The sequence below is a fragment of the Taudactylus pleione genome, unplaced genomic scaffold (genome assembly GCF_031769625.1).
Source record: "Taudactylus pleione unplaced genomic scaffold, aTauple2 ptg000090l, whole genome shotgun sequence".
Taxonomy (NCBI): domain Eukaryota; kingdom Metazoa; phylum Chordata; class Amphibia; order Anura; family Myobatrachidae; genus Taudactylus; species Taudactylus pleione.
In genome coordinates, this window is record NW_028284492.1 from 411,490 (window position 1) to 434,656 (window position 23,167).

General features: G+C 43.5%; 1 protein-coding gene across 1 annotated transcript in view; it reads left to right on the forward strand.

Annotated features, from left to right (window-relative positions):
- Positions 1–8,502, forward strand: part of FAM110B (family with sequence similarity 110 member B) — a 153,928-nt gene extending 145,426 nt beyond the window's left edge. The window contains exon 4 of the mRNA XM_088469349.1: positions 5,047–8,502. Coding sequence (XP_088325475.1) covers positions 5,369–6,481 — 1,113 coding nt within the window. The 5' untranslated portion in view covers positions 5,047–5,368 and the 3' untranslated portion in view covers positions 6,482–8,502. The remainder of the gene's footprint in view (positions 1–5,046) is intronic.
- Positions 8,503–23,167: the final 14,665 nt, after the last annotated feature.

Genomic DNA, 23,167 nt, shown 5'->3' on the forward strand with positions numbered 1-23,167 from the left:
GAGGTTACTGGGCTCCATGGTGTCGGTGTTCGACATGGTGGAATACGCCCAGTTTCACTCCAGACCTCTGCAGCACCTGATCCTGTCCAAGTGGAACGGGCTGCCTCAGTCTCTGAAGTCCCAGACGATTGTGCTCACCCCGGAGGTTCGCCTGTCCCTTGCGTGGTGGTTACAGACGACCCACCTCAACAAGGGACGTCCGTTCTGGGTTCCAAATTGGGTCCTGTTGACAACGGACGCCAGTCTTCGGGGCTGGGGAGCAGTTTCGGGTCCACACTTGTTCCAGGGCAGGTGGACGCCAACAGAAGCGGAGCTTCCAATAAATATCTTGGAACTCCGTGCGGTCTTCAATGCTCTCCTGCAGGCACAGCGGTTTCTCCAGGGTCACCCGGTGCAGGTCCAGTCGGACAACGCTACCACCGTGGCCTACATAAACAGGCAGGGAGGAACTCGCAATCGGGCGGCTCTCGTAGAGGTCTCTCGGATCCTGGTTTGGGCGGAGCGCAATCTTCCGGCCATATCAGCGGTCTTCATCCCGGGAGTGCTAAATTGGGAGGCGGACTTTCTAAGTCGCCAGGACGTTCATCCAGGGGAATGGTCCCTGCACCCGGACGTTTTTCAACTACTGGTGGACAGGTGGGGTCTTCCAGAAATCGACCTCATGGCGTCCCGGCACAACAACAAGTTGCCGGTGTACGGGTCTCGCACAAGAGACGAAGGGGCGTCTCTGGTGGATGCTCTGTCCGTCCGGTGGACGTTCCGGTTCGCATACCTGTTCCCTCCGGTCTCCCTTCTTCCACGGGTAATCCGGAAATTCAAACAGGAAGGAGGGACGCTCCTGTTGATAGCTCCCGCTTGGCCCAGACGGCACTGGTTCTCAGACCTTCAGGGTCTGTCCGTGGACAGTCCTCTGCGGTTGCCGCTACGACCGGACCTTCTGTCTCAGGGTCCTTGCCTTCACCCGGACATGACTCGGCTGTCTTTGACGGCGTGGCTGTTGAGACGGCCATGCTGAGGTCCCGGGGGTTTTCCAGCTCGGTGGTGCGTACCATGTTACGAGCTCGGAAACCGTCTTCCGTGAGGATATACCATCGCGTGTGGCATACGTTCTTCCAGTGGTGTCGACTGAGAGGTTATGCACCGCTGGAGTTTCGTCTGTCTCGGATTCTCGCCTTCCTGCAAGCGGGACTAGATCATGGGCTTCGCCTTGCTTCTTTGAAGGTACAGGTTTCGGCCCTATCTGTCTGGTTTCACCGTAGGATTGCTACAATCCCGGATGTGCGCACCTTTATGCAAGGTGTTCTCCGTATTCAGCCGCCCTTTGTTCCACCTGTGGCGCCTTGGGATTTGGCTGTGGTCCTGAGGGCTCTCCAAGGACCGCCGTTTGAACCACTGGGCTCAGTGGATATTAAATGGCTAACAGCTAAGACTGTTTTCCTTCTGGCCATTGCTTCGGCCAGACGTGTTTCTGAGTTAGGGGCTCTTTCTTGTAGACCCCCTTTCTTGGTTTTTCATGGGAACAGGGCAGTGCTCCGCACTCGGCCCGAGTTTCTTCCCAAAGTTGTTTCCCAGTTTCATGTTAACGAGGAAATAGTTGTTCCGGCCTTTAACTCACCGGGTCTTTCCGTGGGTGAGGCCTCTTTGGATGTTGTGCGGGCCTTAAGGACTTATGTTGACCGCACTTCTTCGTTTAGGAAGTCGGACGCTTTGTTTGTCCTCTATGGCTTCCGTAAAAAGGGTTGGCCTGCTTCAAAGCAAACTTTGGCAGCCTGGATCCGTATGGCTATTTCTGAAGCTTATCTTCATGAAGGCCTACCGGTCCCACCTTCTCTGAAGGCTCATTCCACTAGGTCTGTGGGTCCTTCGTGGGCAGCTCGACGTGGTGCCTCGGCAGTTCAGATCTGCAAGGCTGCTACGTGGTCCTCTGTCCATACCTTCGTGAGGTATTACAGGTTTGACACCTTCGCCTCTCAGGATGCTTCCTTCGGGCGGCGGATTCTCCTTTCTGCACAGGAGCGTCCCCACCCTTAAAGGATACTGCTTTGGGACATCCCCAAGGTATCCTGTGGATACCCTATGGACCCTGAAGTAGAAAATATGAGATATGGTAAGAACTTACCCTTGTTATCTCTATTTCTACGAAGTCCATAGGGTTCCACAGGACTCCCGCCCTGTCGCACCTGTGCTGCAGATGGGCTTTGCTCTGGTCACCGGTTTTCCGTCTCCCTCTGGTGAGAATGTGATTCTTGTATGTGTCCAGATCTTTTTTCTCTCTCTTCCTTCTCCTCCTCCGGCCTATGGCTTGATAACTAACTGAGGTGCCTTGGCTCGGGGGCGGGGTATAGGAGGGGGACCCTAGTGCATCCTTGGAGGCTGAAAAGCTTAACTCTATGGTGCCCAGCGACTGACGTCACACCTATACCCCAAGGTATCCTGTGGAACCCTATGGACTTCGTAGAAATAGAGATAACAAGGGTAAGTTCTTACCATATCTCATATTTTTGTAATCCTCTAGGAAAAGACCTACCTTCATGGTGGACCACAAGTAACCTCCCTAATGATTAAACAACACAGGAGCAATGACCAGGGCCATCTTAACATATGGGCACACTGTGCAGCTGGCCAGGGCCCCACGATTGTAGGGGCTGTCGAGCAAGGGCAGGCTAGGCCAGGGGCAACCCATCGCTTCATGCTTAGGGCAGCTGGCTGAAAGGCAGACAGACAAAAATGCTCCCGGGTCACTCTGATTGTGAAATACGGCATTCTCAAACTGTCTCTCAACCTGCAGCCTCAGATATGAATTAAGGGTGGGGGTGTGTGTCCCCGAACCCCCCTTTCTCAAGGGCCCCCATACTTCAAAACCTCACTTGTATTCTAGCTCTTGTCTCTATGGGACACAAACAAACACCAGCAAGGTTTTCCTGCCCAGATAAACCGTGTGGTATTAGCGCTAATTTAATCTGTCCCATGATGGAGATTTCTATGAAAAGAAGTGTAAAAACCAGTGCCACCAGTCAGACCTTTGCTTTCACCATCTGAGCTGTTATGCTACTAAAAACGTGCACAAATTATACCTTATGAAACTAAATATCTATTTACCCATTGGTGCTTCAATCCCAACATTCCAGAGTACTGCAACTACAAAGCTCATCTACCTAATATTGCTTAAACTTCACGGGTATGTAATTGCATTCTTTCCAATTTGAGCTTCTGTAAGTGGCTTTTAGGAGCCGAATGTCTTAATCGCTCCTTGATGAGAATTCTAATGTGTTTCAGTCTATTTCAATCATTGTGTTTATTGCCAGCCTTCAGGCAGGGCCTGCTAATATGTTCTGCTCCGCCAGGCTGACCTTTCACTCTCCTGCTGTGGCTGGGACTTCCATCTGTGATGTCCTGTTTGACTGAGCTGGGGATATTTTGGCTTGTTCACACTGACACAAGACTTAGACTCTGTGGTATTAAATTAAAATGTTTCCCCAGGGTACTGCTTAAGAAAAAAAAATACACTGCAATATGCAACAGTGGTTGAAACTACAGCAGAGGCGTCTGCCAGCTATGAAACCACTTGATGGCGTAGACTTTACAATCCTGTTTCAAACATATGGGCAGTTCTATTTCAGTTGGTTAAAATAAGATCTACAGATGTGTCCTCGTACACTATTGCTGCAGTCTCGCTAAACTGCCCCTCTCACCGCACCAGATCCTGTGCGACTCTGCTTGTGCTAAACGTCTTTTTTGCACCTTTTGACATGAAATTGCATCTTTAATTGCAATGTCTCCTTTGTCCCATGTGTGCTTTGCTCCATCTTTTACCTCCTGCTCCTTCCCTATCTTTGTTTACTCTCAGCTCTCCCTCTTTTTTTCCTCCTTAGTACCCCCACACCCCAGCTAACCATCTATGGTCTAGCTGCAACTCCCCTTCTGCTGTCCTTCTCCCCCCCAGCTAACCCTCTCTATACTGGCTATAACCCTTTTGCTGCTGTCTGCTGTAAGCCCCCTGGGTACCTGCTGTTGTCTTCCTAACCCTACCCCCAACCCCCAACCCACCAAAGTCTCTCTCTCTCTTTTCCTTACTCCTTGTATGGCCCACCCAACTGGTAGTCCAGTCCGCCCCCTCTCCTCTGCACGCTTTAGGGGGGCCCCTGAGAGAGAGAGAGTAGTCTGGGGCACGTGCCCCTTAATTTGACACTGCAGCAGTGTTGCCTGCCTTTCTGGGACATCTACGCCTCCTCCCATGGACGTCCCAGCAGGGAAGGCAGCACCACATCAGCTAGTTTTTGTTTTTGTGACTGTTGCAGGGAGAGCAGCCTCATCAACGGTAGTTACACCTAAGATGTATAAGAGAGTGCAGAGTTAAAAATAATAAATAATGGTGTGTGTGTGTGTGTGTGTGTGTGTGTGTGTGTGTGTGTGTGTGTGTGTGTGTGTGTATATATATATATATATATATATATATATATATATATATATATATATATAGGAAATATGTATGTATATATGTGTGTGTATATATATATATATATACACACACACACAGACACACACACACACACACACATACATATACACATTCATATACATATATATATATATATATATATATATATATATATATATATATATATATATATATATGAAATATACATACATACATATATAAAATATACATTTCCCTTGTTACTTCAAGCCAAAAATTGGGAACATGGTCCTGGCTGTGGTCATATTTGTTTAATTTTAACTAAAAAAAAAATCACCTCTGCAAACAAAAAAATTTAGCGTTTTGTATTAATAACATTTTGTTTTGTGTAATTGAATTGAATGCACCAAATATATTCAAGCTGAGTAAATCAAGATGTGTTTCCTGTAAAACCAATCTCTGACTTGCTCCACTCTGGAACGCCAATATCCTCCCACGTGGGAACGAGCTAGTTATCAGCCACGTAATGCTTTTCTACTACCAGCTGAATTGCTAAACTATTTTTCTGTTGCTATAGCTGTGATGTCATATGCTGATACTGATATATGATTGGTTGTTTTGTGTTTCAGATCCCTGCCTGTAGTAGAACACACAAAGAAAAGACAAGACACCCACATCTTTCTGTGCAAATAAAGGATTCAGCTGAGCAGATTAATACAGACTTCTGTCTGGTGGCCTTTTTGTATCAGAGCTGCCTTTTTACCGATAAACTAAAAAAACAAACCTTACAAAATGTAATTTAATGAGCTGTGAGATGGAGAGCTGCTGGTAATACTCCGATTTCATGTTACAGCTGTTATTCATTGTGCTTGATGCACATGTTTCTGCACAGTGAATTTAGGAAACAGAAGAAGAGAAACCAAAACGGCTGCAGGGGAACAATCGCCAAACATGCCTACAGAAACACTACAGGCAGGTAGCATGGGGAAACCTGTTAGCCCAGCTGTGGCTTTCACATCTGCTGTCCCTCTACGAATATTGAACAAAGGACCTGACTATTTCCGCAGGCAGTCAGAGCCTAATCCCAAGAGACTCAGCGCAGTGGAAAGACTAGAAGCTGATAAGGCAAAGTATGTCAAGAGCCAAGAGGTTATCAATGCCAAGCAAGAGCCTGTGAAGCCAGCAGTACTTTCTAAGCCTCCCGTCTGCCCTGGTGTTAAACGAGCTTTGGCTAGCCCAACTTTGAAGATGTTTAACAACAATGCAAAGTCTGAGAGCTGTGTACAAAGAGAGAATCTGAAGCTGGAAATCCTGAAGAACATTATCAATAGCTCTGAAGGATCTAGTACAGGTTCCGTGCACAAGCAAAGCTCAAGAAACTGGCCACCAAGTAGGTCAGATTCCTCTGACCAAAACAGACATTCTTTTGCAGAGTCCTTAAAGATCTATCCTACCCAGAGTCATGGTAGTCCCCAAGACAGCAACTCCAACATCAGCAGGAGGCTACTAGAAAAATCAGGTGATACTTTTTTACACATTTCTCATAGCTCCTCAGACATTAGAAAAGTCACGAATGTGAAACAGATAAAAGCTATTCCGTGCAGCAGTTCTGCCCCACCGTTGCCTCCAAAACCCAAACTTTCCACCCTCACTACCCTTAAGTTACCAGACAACGATTCTTTGGAACCAAACTGTGGTGTTATCCGAAGGCCATCCCTCCAGCGATCTAAATCTGACTTAAGCGACAGATACTTTCGAGTTGATGCAGATGTGGAGAGGTTCTTTAACTACTGTGGACTGGATCCTGAAGAGCTGGAAAACCTCGGGATGGAAAATTTTGCAAGGGCTAATTCCGACATAATTTCTCTAAACTTTCGCAGTGCAAGCATGATCAGCTCAGACTGTGAACAGTCTCAGGACAGCAACAGTGACCTTAGAAACGACGACAGTGCCAATGACCGCGTGCCGTACGGCATTTCTGCCATAGAGCGAAATGCCAGGATTATCAAATGGTTGTATAGCATTAAGCAAGCTAGAGACTCGCAGAAGGTATCCCATGTGTGAGCGAGAGCCAATGGTAACTTTAGAGACTACATTTTGTTTGTGCATTTTCAGTTGTGGAAGGGTTGTAACGTCTACTTGAAGTCTTGTAAACTTTTCAAACTGCTCTGTGTTGCTTGTTGTGCAATGTTTTCAAGTTGCATGCCTGACAACATGTGAACTGACCTGGCTTTCACTTGAACAAATACTTCAAAGTCTAGTTGAATATACTCACTATCTTCCAAAAGTTTAAGACCAAGTCAAAGTTTAAAGAGGTTTTCCACTTTGAATCAACTATTATTAAATCCCCTTCACTACCAAAAATAGTACTCTGGTGAGGGTCCCACCCCTGGAGCACCTGTAATTAGCAGGGTCTCTGCACTCGTATATAGTTGGGACCTCTGATCACCTTCAGCACTGTTCGGCTATCTATAGCAGGAGCTACAGATAGCTGAACAGTCATGTAGCTGCTCTTAGTAAAAGACTTGAAGCTGCTATGTATGATATCCTCTGCTTCAGAGAAACCAGCTCTATATGAGTGTCATGACCAAGGGAAATTACTGTTATTACAGAGGGAGGGGAATTAGTACAGTGGTTATTTTAAAATGTCAATCCTCATTTTAAATGGCTTTGTTTTTAAAGTACACCTATCATACCCATTACCTACTTACAGAAGAGGCAACTATTTTGTGGACTTACCTCAATATTAAGCCTATCATTTCACTAGAAACTAGTTTATGCCTCAGCAGTTTCGTTAGTTCCTTGACCTCCATTGTAGGTGCAGACCTATTGGTCCAGTCCGCAAAATGGCTGCCTTCCCCTGGGTAGGTAACAGGTACACTGTATTGTTACACTGTTTACATGACAATGAAAGGTAGAAAATGTATTTAACATGCATAAGTCTTATTGGTTTTGATATATACACCTTTCAAAGAGAGAATGCGGTCAGGTGCTTGCTTACACTTTAGGTTTTGATTGTTTTTGTATTTAAAACAAAATGATTGTGCAAATTTAGAATTTGCAATATTCTTTTTATTTTTTTATTTTTAGTTCTGTTAAGACAATCTTTTGTCAAATAAATGTTGTTGTTATTAGTTGGAAAAACCTGCTCTATGCAGCACAGGCATATGCAATACAGTTGGCACTGCTGTCATGGCCGAGGTACATTTCTCCTCATGCTATACCTAGTAATGGCTGTGAAGCATCATGGGAGAAGTAGTTCTGGAACATCTGCAGTACCAAAGTTTTTCCATCCCTGATCTAGTTTATTAACATTGGTCTTTTTGTGACCGAGGAGAATATGCATTGGCTTTGTTTTCTAGTCTTAAACTTTTGACAAGAACTATGAGATCCAACCTCGAACTTCTAGAAGCTGCCTTCAATAGAACGAATTATTGCAACTCCATGCTACAAGCCATATCAGTATACAAGATAAATCTAATTCTGGAATAGCCTCATTAGCTGGATTCTAGCTGAATGAACTGTATGTGTTGTCTTGCATATGTTACATCTCAGTCTATGAATGTTTGTCTCACTTGAAAATACTGTAGTTTATCAATTTAAAATTGCTTTTGTTTTCTCATGGCAGTTTTTTTTCTGCACGTCAGCCTTCTTATAAATCACTATATTTTTTATGTTTTCTTTTGTTTTTCTGATACCGTTCCTGTTTTAAAATGCGCCTGTCACCTACACAGTGTGAAGGCAGCCTCTTTGTGCACTGAATCATCATTCATGAGGATATAGCATATATCTGTTTACTAGGGAATGGTGAAACCAATAAGGCACAATATGGCTGCCTTTACTGTACTGTATGTTGATGACAAGTGCACCTTGAAAGGAACAACCAGAAGAAAGCATTGTCCGCTACAATGTTACAGTATCTGTGTTTAGGGGCCCTCGCAGTATTTTATTTTCAGCAGGCCAATATGGCAAAAAAGAAAAACAAAACCTTTTTTTATGGTGTAAATGCTGTAAGGATTTGTATATACTTCATTTGCTATTGAAATTTTGGGAAAAAAAGTGTTATACTAATAAATAGCTCTTGGTTCAGCAATATGGCTCACTGTTTTCTTATCTAACCTAATAATTGCAGGAATTATAATCCATTTTCTTTTGCAGTGTCCAGTTAGTTTTATTATTTATCAGAGCACCTATTGTATGCATTTTTATAATCTGAGGACAAATTAGCAGGACATAAGTGAAGCTGTAGAGTAGTACAGAGTATTTCAGCACATCTGGTTCCTGCTTGCCATGTGTAAATTTGAAATGAAGTGGGCTAGAAGCTAGGCCAGTGTAAAGCTAATCACAGCTTCAAAAGGTTAATCGTGCAGGGCAGGTTTTAGGGCTTCTGGGGGGATTTAGGATTAGGCACACCCCCGGGTGGGTTAGGTTTAGGCTAGCGGAAGGGGGTGTTAGGGTTTGGCACCCCTGGGGGGAGGTTAGGGTTAGGGGAAGCAATCGGGAAGCCGACTGCCTATATACCGGCAGCCGGCTTCCCGACTGTCTTATCCCGGCAAGGGTGAAATGCCGGGCATTTCCCCGCCGCTGGGAGACCGGCGCCCGGCATCACGATCGTAGTGATGCCGGGCGCCGCGAGCGGACAGCCGCGGGGGGGGGGAGGGTTAGGTTTAGGGCTCCCGGGGGGGACTTAGGGTTAGGCACCCCCCCGGGAGGGTTAGGGTTAGGCTAGGGGGAGGGAGGGTTAGGGTTAGGCACCCCCGGGGTGGACTTAGGGTTAGGCACCCCCCCGGGGGACTTAGGTTTAGGCAGCGGGGAAGGGGGTGGTTAGGGTTAGGCACTTGGGGGGGGAAGTTAGGGTTAGGCACCCCTAAGGAGGGTTAGGGGGGTTAGGTTAGTGGATACTTACCTATCCACGATTGGGAATTCCAGCGCTGTCGGGCTTCCGCTGCATCGCACTCTGCTCCTGTTGGCCTACCGCTGACGGGAATCGAATCCGTTCCAGGGTTAGGCACCCCCCCGGGAGACTTAGGGTTAGGCTGCGGCGAATGGGGGGTTAGGTTTAGGCAGTTAGAGGGGGGTTAGGCACTTGGGGGGGAGGTTAGGGTTAGGCACCCCTAAGGGAGGGCTAGGGGGGAAATAGGGTTAGCGATACTTACCTGTTTAACAATCGGGATCTTCACCCTTGCCGGGCTGCCGCTGTCAAGAATTGAAGAGTCGGCCATGCGGTAATACCTACTACACCCAATGATGTGAGTATCAAACTGATGCAGATACATTGTGGTACGGAATACGTCTATATAAATACATGCGTCCCGTTATTTGTTATGTAAAGCGGATGCAATGCATGTGTTGTTATTTCCAAGAGCTAATATTGCAGATGCAGTTTTCCGTTAAAGGTTTTATTTTTACATGTAGAGTAGTATTTAGGTTCAGTATCTAGCAAACGTTCTTGTAACAATAGATAGGTATTGTCCTAAATATGAATTCTGTGCCACATCAGCCCAAGAGAAGTTTCATATTGTACGGATAATGTACTTCACTTCCATATGCTACAGGATCCAAGGCTCAAGACTAAAGGTGCGTATCCACTAGCAGATAGTGGAACTACAGTACGATTACAACATTGTAAGTGCCTACACTGAACGATGTGGTGTTCAGTGTAGTCACCCTCCCTCATCCCTGAACATGGCCAATCTGTCGTTATCAGCAGATTAACCAGCATGTTCAAGGGGTTGATTGATGTCGAAAACGACCAGCGGGTGCACACATCGCTGGTCGTTTTCGACATTTTCATGCCCGATTTGTGACCGATCCATGAGCGATTGATCGATAATGATGTCGTTATTGTTCAATCGCTCATTTTAATCGCCTAGTGGATACACGGATTTACAGTGCCTGTTTACTCAAGTATGTCACTAATGTTCCTTTAGTTTCTAAAAAAATACAACCCAAATGCTTAGACCTGTCTTCTGTTAAGCTTAATTTGTATATTGTGTTTTCTAAGTGCAAATGTAAAGTACTTTGAGTCCTATTTTGGAGAAAAGTGCTATTATAATAATATTGCTACGGATGTATTTATTACGTGTTACACAGGGCTTAACAAAGCACAATCACTTTCAAACAGAACAAAAAATATATCCGCACAGACCTGTGTTTATGATTAATATCGATTCCTCCCTCTCACTTAATATTTTCTGTCTCTAGGTTATTGTGGAGGGGGTGCACCCAGGAACCGAAATGACTTGAAAGAAGCAAAAGAAAATGTGTTTCTATCTTGGGGCACTCGCAGAATCATGTTATATTATTAGTCAATTTTAGACTAAAATTGACTAATAATATAATATATGATTCTGTGAGTGCCCCAAGATAGAAACACATTTTCTTTTGCTTCTTTCAAAGCACATTCACAACAGTCCCTGCCCATTGGGGCTTACAATCTATGGGCCTGATTCACTACGGATTGCGGGTGCGATTACGCACGCTGATCCGCTGCAAAAATATGCTAATGAATGCTATCGCAATGCTGTCACACAGCCAGCATAGAGGCGTCTACTGCCGCTATCTCATATCCATAATACCTTGCAGTCCTGCGTATACATTGGGAACATCGAGTAACATCGGCCCCTCTCGCTCAATAGGTCAAACTTAAAACCACGTTCAACAGGTGAGACCTTACTTAGAAATTGCTAACCTCATCACACGCAGTGAGTGTACAAGCTGCGTGTTCCATCGCAGTGGCTAATTTATGCACGCCCATGCAACGCAGTTCAGTTTTTTTTTTTTTTTGCGTTCCATAATGAATCAGGCCCTATATTCTCCTCCATGGACACACACGAGTTAATTTTGCGAGAAGCCATTTAAACTACAAGTACAGATGTGTCCATATACATTTCGCCTCCGTACGCTACAAGCCATGATAAACCTAACTCGTAAGCGCCATACTTTTCGTGTGACTTTTTACCTTCAAATGCGACTTATTAGTAATGCTACATTAGTGTCAGTGGCTGTGACACATTTCATATGCAGATACACCCGCAGTCACTAACGGAATATAGGCATGCCACATATCATTGTAATCAGCAGAAGCTGCTTGTGCGTCCTATTTGCATCACTTTGCGAATAAAACTCATTTGAAGGTAAAAAATCACACGAAAAGACGCTCAGCACTACAAAGTCACGTCACAGCATGGCGTACCTAGAAGGGCTATTTAACGTGCAAGGAAGTAAGATGTATGTCTTTTTGAGGGGGGGGGGGGAAGGTGAAAACGAGGACCTGTAAGAAATCTATTAATGTGATGCAGCAATGCTAGCCAATGTGCCACAGTGCTATGCAACAGCTTTCATATTGGTAATGTTCTGTAAAAACATGTGTTTCCTATGTGCTGTGTATTGAAAGTTTCCTTGTGGTACACCAAACATACAGTATAACAAATAACCATAAACTCCCCTCTCACTAACCACCTACCATATTAGTTCCTGCACAGTGTCGGTGTGAAAGCAGATGATGCTTCTACTCTGTATTTCCCTCCATGACAATTGTGAAGCTCCATCATTTCAGTGCTGACATTGGGCCTGATTCAGCAAGGAATGTAGTTGCTTATACGCACGCAATCGTCCAATTGTTGCGTACTGCACATGCGTCCGCTTCGCAGTGCGCAAACACTTCATTGCAACAGTCTTGCGATCGCAGTGAGCATGCAGCGTCATTATACACTGACAGGACGTGACCGTTCAGGGTGTCATTGGGGTGGTCGGTGAAACGCAGGCGTGCCAGTGCGTTCGAACGCCATTACGCCATTGAACTCTAGATACACACAGGAGGTTTAGCAATTTCTGAGTGAGGTCTGGTCAGTTACTATTGTGCGTATGGGTCCGATGGTTCTCTATGTTTTCGCTATCTTGCTAACTATTGAGGCTGTGAGTAAAGGTAAGGGGGTGGCATTACAGTATGTAGTGCTGGGCGTCTACATCTTGTGCTTTGGCAGCATTTCGAATGCATTCATTAGCATATTTTCACAGCGGCCGGGTGCGTGCTTAGGCAATATTGCGTACTGTAGTGAATCAGCATTAGCATAAGCTGCTGATACTGTCTGTAGAATACGCTCTCAGAGGGATGAAGGTCAGTGAATTCTGTGCTGCTGGCAAAGACTTCGTGAGCAATGGCAGAAGAGGTATTGAATAAAGAAGATACAAATGTTGCTCTGGCTCAGATTACAAAGTAAATCTACAGTGCCTTGCAAAAGTATTCACCACCTTTGCATTATTAATGTTTTGTTGCCTCACAACCTGGAATTAAAATGGATTGTTTGAAGGCGTGCATCATTTCATTCACAGAACATGCCTACAACTGTGAAGTTGTGTTTTTTTTTTATCTTATGAATCAAACAACATTTAGGACAACATAACAGATAACTTCAGCGTGCATAAGTATTCACCCCCTAAAGTCTGTACTTTGTCGAGCCACCCTTTGCAGCAATTACAGCTGCGTCGCTTTGGATAAGTCTCTATGAGCTTGCCACATCTTGCCCTGGGTTTTTGCCCATTCCTCAAGGCAAAACTGCTCCAGCTCCTTCATGTTGGATGGTTTCCTCTTGTGAACAGCAATCTTCAAGTCTGACCACAGATTCTCAATTGGATTGAGATCTAGGCTTTGACTAGGCCACTCCAACACATTTAAATGTTTCCCCTTAAACCACTCGAGTGTTGCTTTAGCAGTATGCTACGGGTCATTGTCCTGCTGGAAGGTGAACCTCCATCCCAGTCTCAAATTACAGGCAGACTGAAACAGGTTTTCCTCAAGAATATCCCTGTATTTAGCACCATCCATCTTTCCCTCAACTCAAAACAAGTTTCCCAGTCCCTGCTGCTGAAAAACATCCCCACAGCATGATGCTGCCACCACCATGTTTCACTGTGGGGATGGTGTTCTTGGGTGATGGGATTTGTTGGGTTTGCACCAGACATAAAATTTTAGTCTCATCTGACCAGAACACCTTCCTCCATACATTTGGAGAGTCGCCCACATGCCTTTTTGGCAAACTCAAATTTGTATCTTCTTATTTTTATCACTAAGTAATGGCATTTTTCTGGCCACTCTTCCATAAAGCCCAGCTCTCTATGGAGTGTAGGGCTTATTGTGGTCACATGCACAGATACACCAGTCCCTGCTGCGGAACTCTGCAGCTCTTTCAGGGTTACCTTTGGACTCTATGCTGCCTCTCTGATTAATGCCCTCCTTGCCTGGTCTATGAGTTTTGGAGGGCGGCCCTCTCTTGACAGGTTTGTTGTGGTACCATGTTCTTACCATTTGATGATGATGGATTTGATGGTACTTTGGAGGATCATCAAAGATTTGGATATTTTTTTTTATAACCCAACCCAAAATTGTACTTCTCAACAACTTTGTCCCTGACTTGTTTGGAGAGCTCCTAGGTCTTCATGGTGTGATGCCTCTTGCTTAGTGGTGTTGCAGCCTCTGGGGCTTTTCAAAAAAGGTGTGTTTATACTGACAGATCATGTGACACCTAGATTTCGCACAGGTGGACTTCATTTCACTAATTATGTGACTTCCGAAGGTAATTGGTTGCACCAGAACCTTTGAGGGGCTTCATAGCAAAGGGGGTGATTAAATATGCAAATGCCAATTTTCAGAATTTTAGTTACAAAGACTTTTTTTTTTAAATATATTTTTCTCATTTCACTTCACCAAAGTAGACTATTTTGTGCAGATCCATCACATAAAATTCAGATAGGGAAAAAAAAAAAAAACAACAGGTTGTAATGTAACAAAAAAGGTAAAAATCTAAGGGGTGAATACTTTTGCAAGGCACTGTATGTACTGTACAATGCTCTCTAGCGGTTACTGTAGTTTTTCATGACTTCAGGTTTGTAATGCATGGATTGGGGGAGAGAAGTCTACATACACCTGGCCCCCCTCAGATGGAGCTGCTGCACTGTAAGTATTGGTATCCATGCAAAGCACAACTACTTCAATTTAGTGTATAGATGAAAAGTATACAACTGCGATTCACACAGTATCAGTGGTATAACAAACTATCCAGCTTCTAAATAAAAGATAGATGTACAAACCTGCATGCTACCTGTGTTCACAGGAGTACATGATCAAACTATTCATTTGGTGAGCTAAGCATCCATTGGGTGGGGAAGGATGGGCTAATCAAAGCACATTCAATACCTCAAACACCCAGGGGCAATAATTAACAGTAATCATAATCCCAGCCGCTGAACAATAAGGGGTAGATCTACTACAGCTTCTAAAAATTTAAGTGATGGTGTTGCCCATAACAACCAATCAGATTGTAGCTATCATTTCTCTATTGAGTTAAAAAAAAATATGATACAGTATCTAATTTGTTATAGGAAAAATGATTGGAAAATCCCCCAGTGCGCTAACTAGCAGCCTTCTACAGCGGTACCCTAGAAAACACACCAAGTTTTCAACACAACAAAATTTTCAAAAAGGTGGATACTGCATCAAAGATAGCAACAGACATATATAAAAAAAGGGAAAAAACATAATTGCAGTTATGTAACTTAAAGTTAGAGGTCTTATATACTTATTGTGAATACAACAGGAATAATTTGTCCTATAGTCCAGACATGTAGAAGAAATTTCTCCTCCCTTGTATATTTCTGGGGTAGATCTCTCAGACAGGGTACATAACTGCAATTGTTATGTTTTTTTTACCTTTTTTTATATGTCTGGCGCCATCTTTGATGCAGTATCCACCTTTTTGAAAAGTATCTGATTTGGTGCTATGTGCAACACCACCACTTGTCTGTTTTAGAAGCTTTAGTACATCTACCTCAGTGTAATGGCTCATACACACTAGACCAATGAGTCCCAACCTCGGTCCTCAAGGCACACTAACAGTCCTGGTTTTAGTGATATTCATGCTTAACCACTTGTCTGGCACAGTCGTATCAGATACGACCATACCAGACTGGGCTTTCCCTGGTAGCCGCCGCTGCTGCAATGTAACCCAGGCCGCTTGCGGGACACCCTCCCGCTGCGGCTCCGGATCACAGTGATCAGTAAGATCACTGTGTGAGAGAAGCAGCAGCAGCGGCGGCTATGTACCCCGGCAGTCCCTCCCACTCCTTTCCGGCCTCAGCTCCACCTTCCCAAGTCCCCATGTGTCCCGATCACTGCTGGCCACAGTGATCGGGCAAAATATAAAAATAGTAATAAAATATGTGTATATAGATAGACAGAGATATGCATGTGTGTGTGTGTGTGTATATATATATATATATATATATATATATATACATATGCATATGTGTGTATATGTATAGATAGATATACATATATGTTCTATAGATATATTGAACATATACATCTATATATCCATACATATATATATATATATATATATATATATATATATATATATATATAAGAAAAAGCCGGCACTCTCATGCTCCTAAGCATCTTGCGTCAGTGCCCTCCTAAATTGCCAACCCTCAAAAAGGGATGGAAAAACACAAAATGTAGTGAACAAGGCGGCACTCTGGCGTCTTAAATGCGATGGACCCCAAAAGTAATATATTACTTATGGGGTCCATCACATTTCTTTAAGACGCCAGAGTGCCGCCTTGTTCGCTACATTATATATATATATATATATATATATTTATTGTGTGTGTGTGTATATATAGATATATCGATATCGCAGAGCCTCTGTTTAGGGATGGCAACCGACCATCAATGGTTTGCAAACATCGATGGTCTGTCTGAAAACAAGTGGTTTGCCATTGCTGGTGGCCATCAGTTGTGGTCTACACAGATCTTGCCCAATCGCTAAACAATTGATGGCTTCTAACGATGGTTAACATCAATGGTACAGCTGTCAATGGCCATCACTACAGTATAACATAAAAATTCCTATTTTTATGGTATACTGGGTTTTAAAAAAAAAAAAATTTTCAAATAAAATAGTGATGGATAAGTTTAAAATTATGTTCTTGACCTAATTCAATCATAAAAGAAACCGACAATTTTGGAGCGGTTTTTGGAAAAAGAATTCGTCAGTTAAGTGGTTAAGCACAGATGGTTAAATCAAAATAACTAAGGTACTAATTAAGTCACCTGTGCTTAACTATGGCTATTCTTAAAACCTGGACTGTTAGTGTGCCTTGAGGATTGTGGTTGGAAACCCCTGCACTAGATGATGCGCTGTATGAAAGATTTCCCTTGAACTTTCTGTAGTGCAGGACAAACAATATTGGGTGTAAACACTGAAAGATATCTTTAAAGATACCTTTAAGTGAAGTCATCCTGCCACATCTCTGAACAGGCAATTCTTGACGATACTGGCATATTGGCCTTCATGTACGGACGACAAATGACATCGTTGACTACCCGCGGGAGCACGAATCGTTGGTCATTCACTGCATACACACAATGATATATTGTTTAACTATATTGTTATTGTCCATATCATTCATAAAAATCGTCTAGTGTGTATGCGGCTTAGGTAAGCCACCACTGATGGTCTGGGTTAGAAGGCATCAGTGGTGGTGGCTGTCAGTGGTGGGCAAAAGACAGCCCTACAAGCCCTCACTCACAGCCCAGCTAGATTGTAGCGCTTGTTTAAATGACCTGCTGATATGTTATTACAAGGTGGATCTTTCATTAATTAAATGTATTCATTTAACTTACTACTGAGATTAAGTGTAATGCGTGGCCATTTTGAAGGTGATAGGGCCAAACAGTATGACCCCTGAAGTGTATCAGCTAGTTTACCACTGAGCTATGGTGCTTTTAATTGCAATGTATTGCCTAGTGTGCAAACCTGCCAAGGGATTATCCGCTCTATGCAGTAAGTGCTAATCACATCCATTAACTAGATAGTCAGCCAAATGAAGTCTAACAAAAATATTTTACATTTAGGGGGAGTTTTATCAAATCTTGGATAGAGGTAAAGTCGAAAGAGATAAAGTACCAACCCATCAGCTCCTAACTGTTATTTTACAGGCTGTATTTGACAATTAGGAGCTAATTGGTTGATACTTTATCTCTCTCCAAGCTTTGATAAATCTACCCCTTAATATCCTAAATACTGTTTGTGCTTTTCTATGATCTTTTTCATGTTTGGCCAGTAGCCACCTAGTGGTTATCATCCAATACTGCAGAGATCATTCTGATTGTCCCCATTCCGTATAGTACATCCAGCTACACAAACACACACGCGCACCCAGAATTGGAACGTATGGAAATTCTGATCGTTGGTTTTAAGTGAAACATGTAAAATAGTTCTTTTGTCATTGATTCCTCTTGTATTTGTTTTACTCTTCCTCTTTAGCTACTTAACAAATGGGAAAGTTTTTTGTTTTTTTTTCCTTTCTCAATCTGTCATCATCCTTCTTCGTTCAGTAAATATGAGGCTTGATGCTTATTCTGAATGGGATTGTGTACAAATACATGGCTTGCCCAGGGTAAATTGCTCACATCATAATATGTATAACACTCTACAACAAACGCTTCACATCTTTTCAGTCGGAGTTGGTCTTTGAAATGGTTATTTAAACCATACATGTCTGTTATTTAGCACCACACACCCAGGCAGCTGCTTTTCATTCTCCTCTAAATAGCATGAGAAGAATTGTTTAAACCAAATTAAACTCTTACACATAAAAGTAATAGCGGCTATTATTTTATGTATACTAAAGCAGAATCATTTATCATGGTGTGGCATTGTATGATTAGCCACCCTATGCGGTACAATGATTTGTGTTTTCCTAGTGCAATCTCCTGTAAGCGGATTTGCATTGAAGATTTTTAACTATATAACATTGAAAATCTTTTAACAATATTTTTCACTGTGATGATTTAGAATTAAAATAAAAAAGATTGCTATCTCTATCTTAGTGTGTCACTCAAAGCTCACCAAAATGTTATGCATTCCCACATTTTGAAATTTTTATGTTTTTCAACAAAAGCTTCTAAAAACTGTTACACCTCACGCAGTGCAATGATTCATATATCAAATGAAAGGAAATTTAATGCTGAATTCAACACAATAAACAGAGGTCAAATATTTGCATTACAACAAGGGAAGTTATGCTACTTTCAGTCAGATTCAAGAAGCGGATTGTAGTAACAGCTACTATCAACCAATCTGAATCGTCGTTCTGAGGACCAATCAGGTGTCGGTTATGAGCAGGTGCAAGGTCATGTTCAAAGGTGGGAAAGGTCAGTTTGGCTGTTTAATTTTGCGGAATAAAGTTGGTTACTGAAGTGCAGTTCTGGTTGGATGTTTGTGTGTATTGTTTAGTGCTGTTGACAGTGTAAAAAAATAAATATAACAATGTCGTCCGGGCAAAGTGGTGACTGGTCACCCAGGAAGAGATCCAGGATTGTGGTGTTACGTGAAAATGGTCTTTCGTATGCAGCAATTGCGAGAGAAGTTGGTGGGAATGTGACAACATCAGGAGTACGAAAGTTTTGTTTACGCTGTCCAGAAACACCAATCTGTACAAAACAAAGAAGGAAAAGGTTGGAAAAAGTGCACAACAGCTGTTGATGATAGGAGAATTAACAAATTTTGCTTCAGAGACAGATGGACTGCAACTGGTGTTTTTGTCAGTGCAAGCACGGTACGGAGAAGACTAACGGAGGTTGGCCTAAAAGGTAGGATTCCCCCCAAAAAAGCCGTTACTGAATAGAAAGCAGCTGCAAAAACTAATACAGTGGGCACATTGCATCAACAGAAGGTCAGTGGAAACAAGTGATATGGAGTGACGAAACTAAGATATCGATATTGGTAGTGATGGGAGAAAATATGTGAGACGTCGCATCGGGGAAGAGGTACATCCAGATTGCATTCAAGCGACAACAAAGAATCCTACAAGTGTTATCAGGGCCGGTTCTAGACATTGTGGAGCGCAAAAAAATATTAAATAACTTTATTTAGATGGCGTTCCTCTGTGCGTGCTGAAAACGCGCGTGCTTCCGGAAAGGTGGTGTGTCATTGTGGAACACCCCCAAATCATCACACTGTGGAGCATGCCCAGCACTTATGAAGGTGTCCCCCCCAACTCTCCCTTCGTGGCGAATAATTGCCATGTGCAGTAATGCGCCTTACACAGTATGTCTTACACAGTAATGCCCTGTATAACACATTATGCCACATGCAGTAATGCCCTGTATAACACATTATGCCACACACAGTAATGCTCTGTATAATACATTATGCCACACGCAGTAATGCCCTGTATAATACATTATGCCACATGCAGTAATGCCCTGTATAATACATGGTGCAACACACAGTAATTCCCTTTATAATACATTATCCCCAATTCAAATTACACCACACAGTAGTCCCTTATTCATGTTATGACACACAGTAGTGCCCCTTTTACAAAATGCCCAAATTAGTGCCCCTTATACACAAGGCCCACAGAAGTAGTGCCCCTTATACAATGCCCACAGCAGTGGTGCCCCCCATGCAGTGCTAATGCCCCCATTGATGCCCACAGTGTTAATGCCCCCAGTAGTAGTGCCCCCATTGGTATTGTACCCTATAGTAGTGCCCACAGTAGTAATGCCCTCTATAGTAGTGCCCACAGTTGTAATGCCCACATTAGTAGTGCCCCTAGTAGTAATGCTTCCTATAGTAGTGCCTTCAGTAGTAATGCCGACTATAGTAATGCCCCCTTTAGTACTACCTCCAGTAGTAATGCCCCCATTATGTAGTGTCCACTGTTGTAATGCCCCCCTATAGTCTTGCCCCAAGTAGTAATGCCCCCTATAGCCATGCCCCAGTGCTGGTGCTTCTGAAAAAAAAAAAAAATACAAACACGTCCGCTGCCGTCCGGTCCGACTGCGGCTCCACCACGGATCTAAGGGAGAGACGTCATGACGTCCCTCCTATAGTGCTCTCTGCAGGAGCCGGAGCTCAGGAATGAGCTCCAGCTCCCCGGATCTATGGGAGAGACATCATGACGTCTCTCCCATAGAGCTCTCTGCGGGAGTCAGAAGCCGGAGCTCTGGCTATATCGGCTGCCGGGAGGGAGCCGGGTACCCTCTGATATCAACGGGCGCCTGGCAAATAGGGTCTCCCTGCGGCGGCTAGCAGGGGGGGTGGGGGACAGCGCTGTTCTTTTTTTTTTTTTCCCTCTCCTGGGGACTCAGTGGCGCCCTCTAGGGGCCGGCGCTCCGGGCGACGGCCCTGTTAGCCCTCCACTAGAACCACCACTGCGTGTTATGATCTGGGCATGTATGACAGCAGATGCTGTAGGCCGCCTTTATGTCCCAGACGGCACACTGAACAGCAGAAAGTACATTGACACCATCCTACAACCAAGACTTCTACCTTCTATCGGGGATCTTTTTCCAGATAATGCCCCATGTTTTTTCCAGCAGGATTCAGCTCCTTGCCACACTGCACGTATATGCGCACAGTGGTTCACGGAGAATGACATACAGGTGCAGGGATGGCCAGGAAACAACCCAGACCTGAACCCCATAGAACATTTGTGGTTCTGTTTGAAAAAAATGGTACATCTGAGGTGTCCAATCAATAAATGACAATTAATTGAGGCTATAATTGTCTCATGGCACCACATAATAAAGAAGGAAGAGCTCCAATCATTGGTTGGCTCAATACCACGTCGCTGTGCTGCTGTCTTTAAAAATAAAGGATACCCAACGAAATACTGATAGGGTGAAAATCCCTGTGTACTTATGATGTTACTGTCCTAAGTGTTGTTTTCTCTGCATAACTTCCCTTGTAATGCAATATTTGTAATATTCTGTTTATTGTGTTGAATTCAGCATTAAATTTCCTTTCATTTGATATATGAATCATTGCACTGCATGAAGTGTAACAGTTTTTATAAGCATTCAAAGTTGAAAAACATTCAAATTTCAAAAAGTGTCCAATTTTGGCCACCACTGTATATGTATAAATTGTGTGTGTGTATGTATGTATGTGTGTGTATATATAGATATATATAGATATATACACACACAATCTCACCACTCCAGTAACACTTTAATCATTCAGCTCTATAGTAATGCATCACTTCTATAGTGTGTACTAACGCATTACACTCCCTCACCTCTAGTAACACATCCTTGCTCACCTCTGTAGTAACACATTTCACTCCCTTGCCCATGTTGTAACGCATTCAACATTCCTTTCCATCAACTGTGTAGAAATACAATCCCTCCCTCACACCTGTAGTAACACATTACCCTCACTCACACCTGTAGTAACTTATTCCCTTTCCTCACCTCTGGAGTAACACATTCCCCTCCCTCACCTCTTTAGTAACATAATTCCCCATCCTCACCTCTTTAGTAACACAATTTCCTTCCTCACCTCTTTAGTAACACAATTTTCTTCCTCACCTCTTTAGTAACACATTCCCTCCCTCACCTCTTTAGTAACACATTTCCCTCACTCACATCTGTAGTAACACATTAGCCCTGCTAACCCCTGTAGTAACACAATTTGCATTCCTCTCCCTCATCTATGTATTAATACATTCCCCTCCCTCACTGCTGTTGTAACACATGTTCCTCTCTCACCTCTGTAGTAACACATTCCCTTCCCTCACTATTCAAATAGGGGTGCCACACCAACTGCTAGAGATGTTTAGCAGCACTTGGGGTGACAGTTGGTGTTTGAATATTGAACTGTGCTGCAGTCACAAATGAGTCAGTCAGTCGGGACACTGCCCAGGGGGAGGAAACATTTTAGCCATATTCACCCCCTTACGTCATGGAAGGAATATACTTCCCGATTTTTCTTTTTTCTAGGTGCAGGGGTTTGGGCTGGGCATTGATGAGTCAGTGAGTTAGTCAGTCAGGACATTTGATATATTATATCAGATTAGAGCTATGCAATGTACAGTAGTAAGCATTATATGGAGTCTGGAACCCTGTACACTACAGACAGTTCTTTATACCCAAGTAAAATACTGCCAATTTGACACATCTGTGAGTTCCTGTGTTGGTAATAAGGCAGTGATGCTTGCTATGTGTGTATGTGTAGTTATGGTGGATACTAGAAGTAATAATGTAGTGACTGGTAATGCTGGGAAATATAATGTAGGGTTGATTAACACTAGGAATGCTGTGACCGTTCATGCTGGAAATAACAGTATCAGTGACTGTGAATGATGGGAATGGTAGTGCAGTAATGGTGCAAGCTGGGAGTGTTAATGTGATAATTCTGTGTACAGGGAGTGATACTGTGTTATTTTTGAAACCTGTCTGATTATATCTTATGTGTGTTTGTGTCTTTTTCTTAAATAATTCAGTATCTCCATAGTTTATTTTCTATATACATTTTTGCTGGTTTTGACTTCTCTATATCAGTATGTCACAGGAGATATTAATGCTTTATGCAATCGTTGCCGTCAGTCAAGTTATGTTGCAGGGATAGTAAGCCTGACCTGCAAAAGAAACTGTTCCTGCAGCGACAGATAAGGTACAACTATTATCTATAGAAAGCACCCCTACTCTTACCTATAGGAAGCACCATGGCGTAACTAGGGCAGGGCGAGCAGGGTGCGTGCCCTGGGACCGGTGGCACGGGGGGGCAGCGCCGGCCACGGTCCGGCCCGCCCTAGTTAGCCACCAGTGTAGCGCCAACCGCAGTGAGGACTGGCGGGCGGCAGTGGTGGGAGAGGTGTCGCGGTCCGGGGCAGCAGCGTGCATTCAGGTAAGTATATTTTTATTTAAAAAAAAAAAAATCTGTCAACACTACTGGG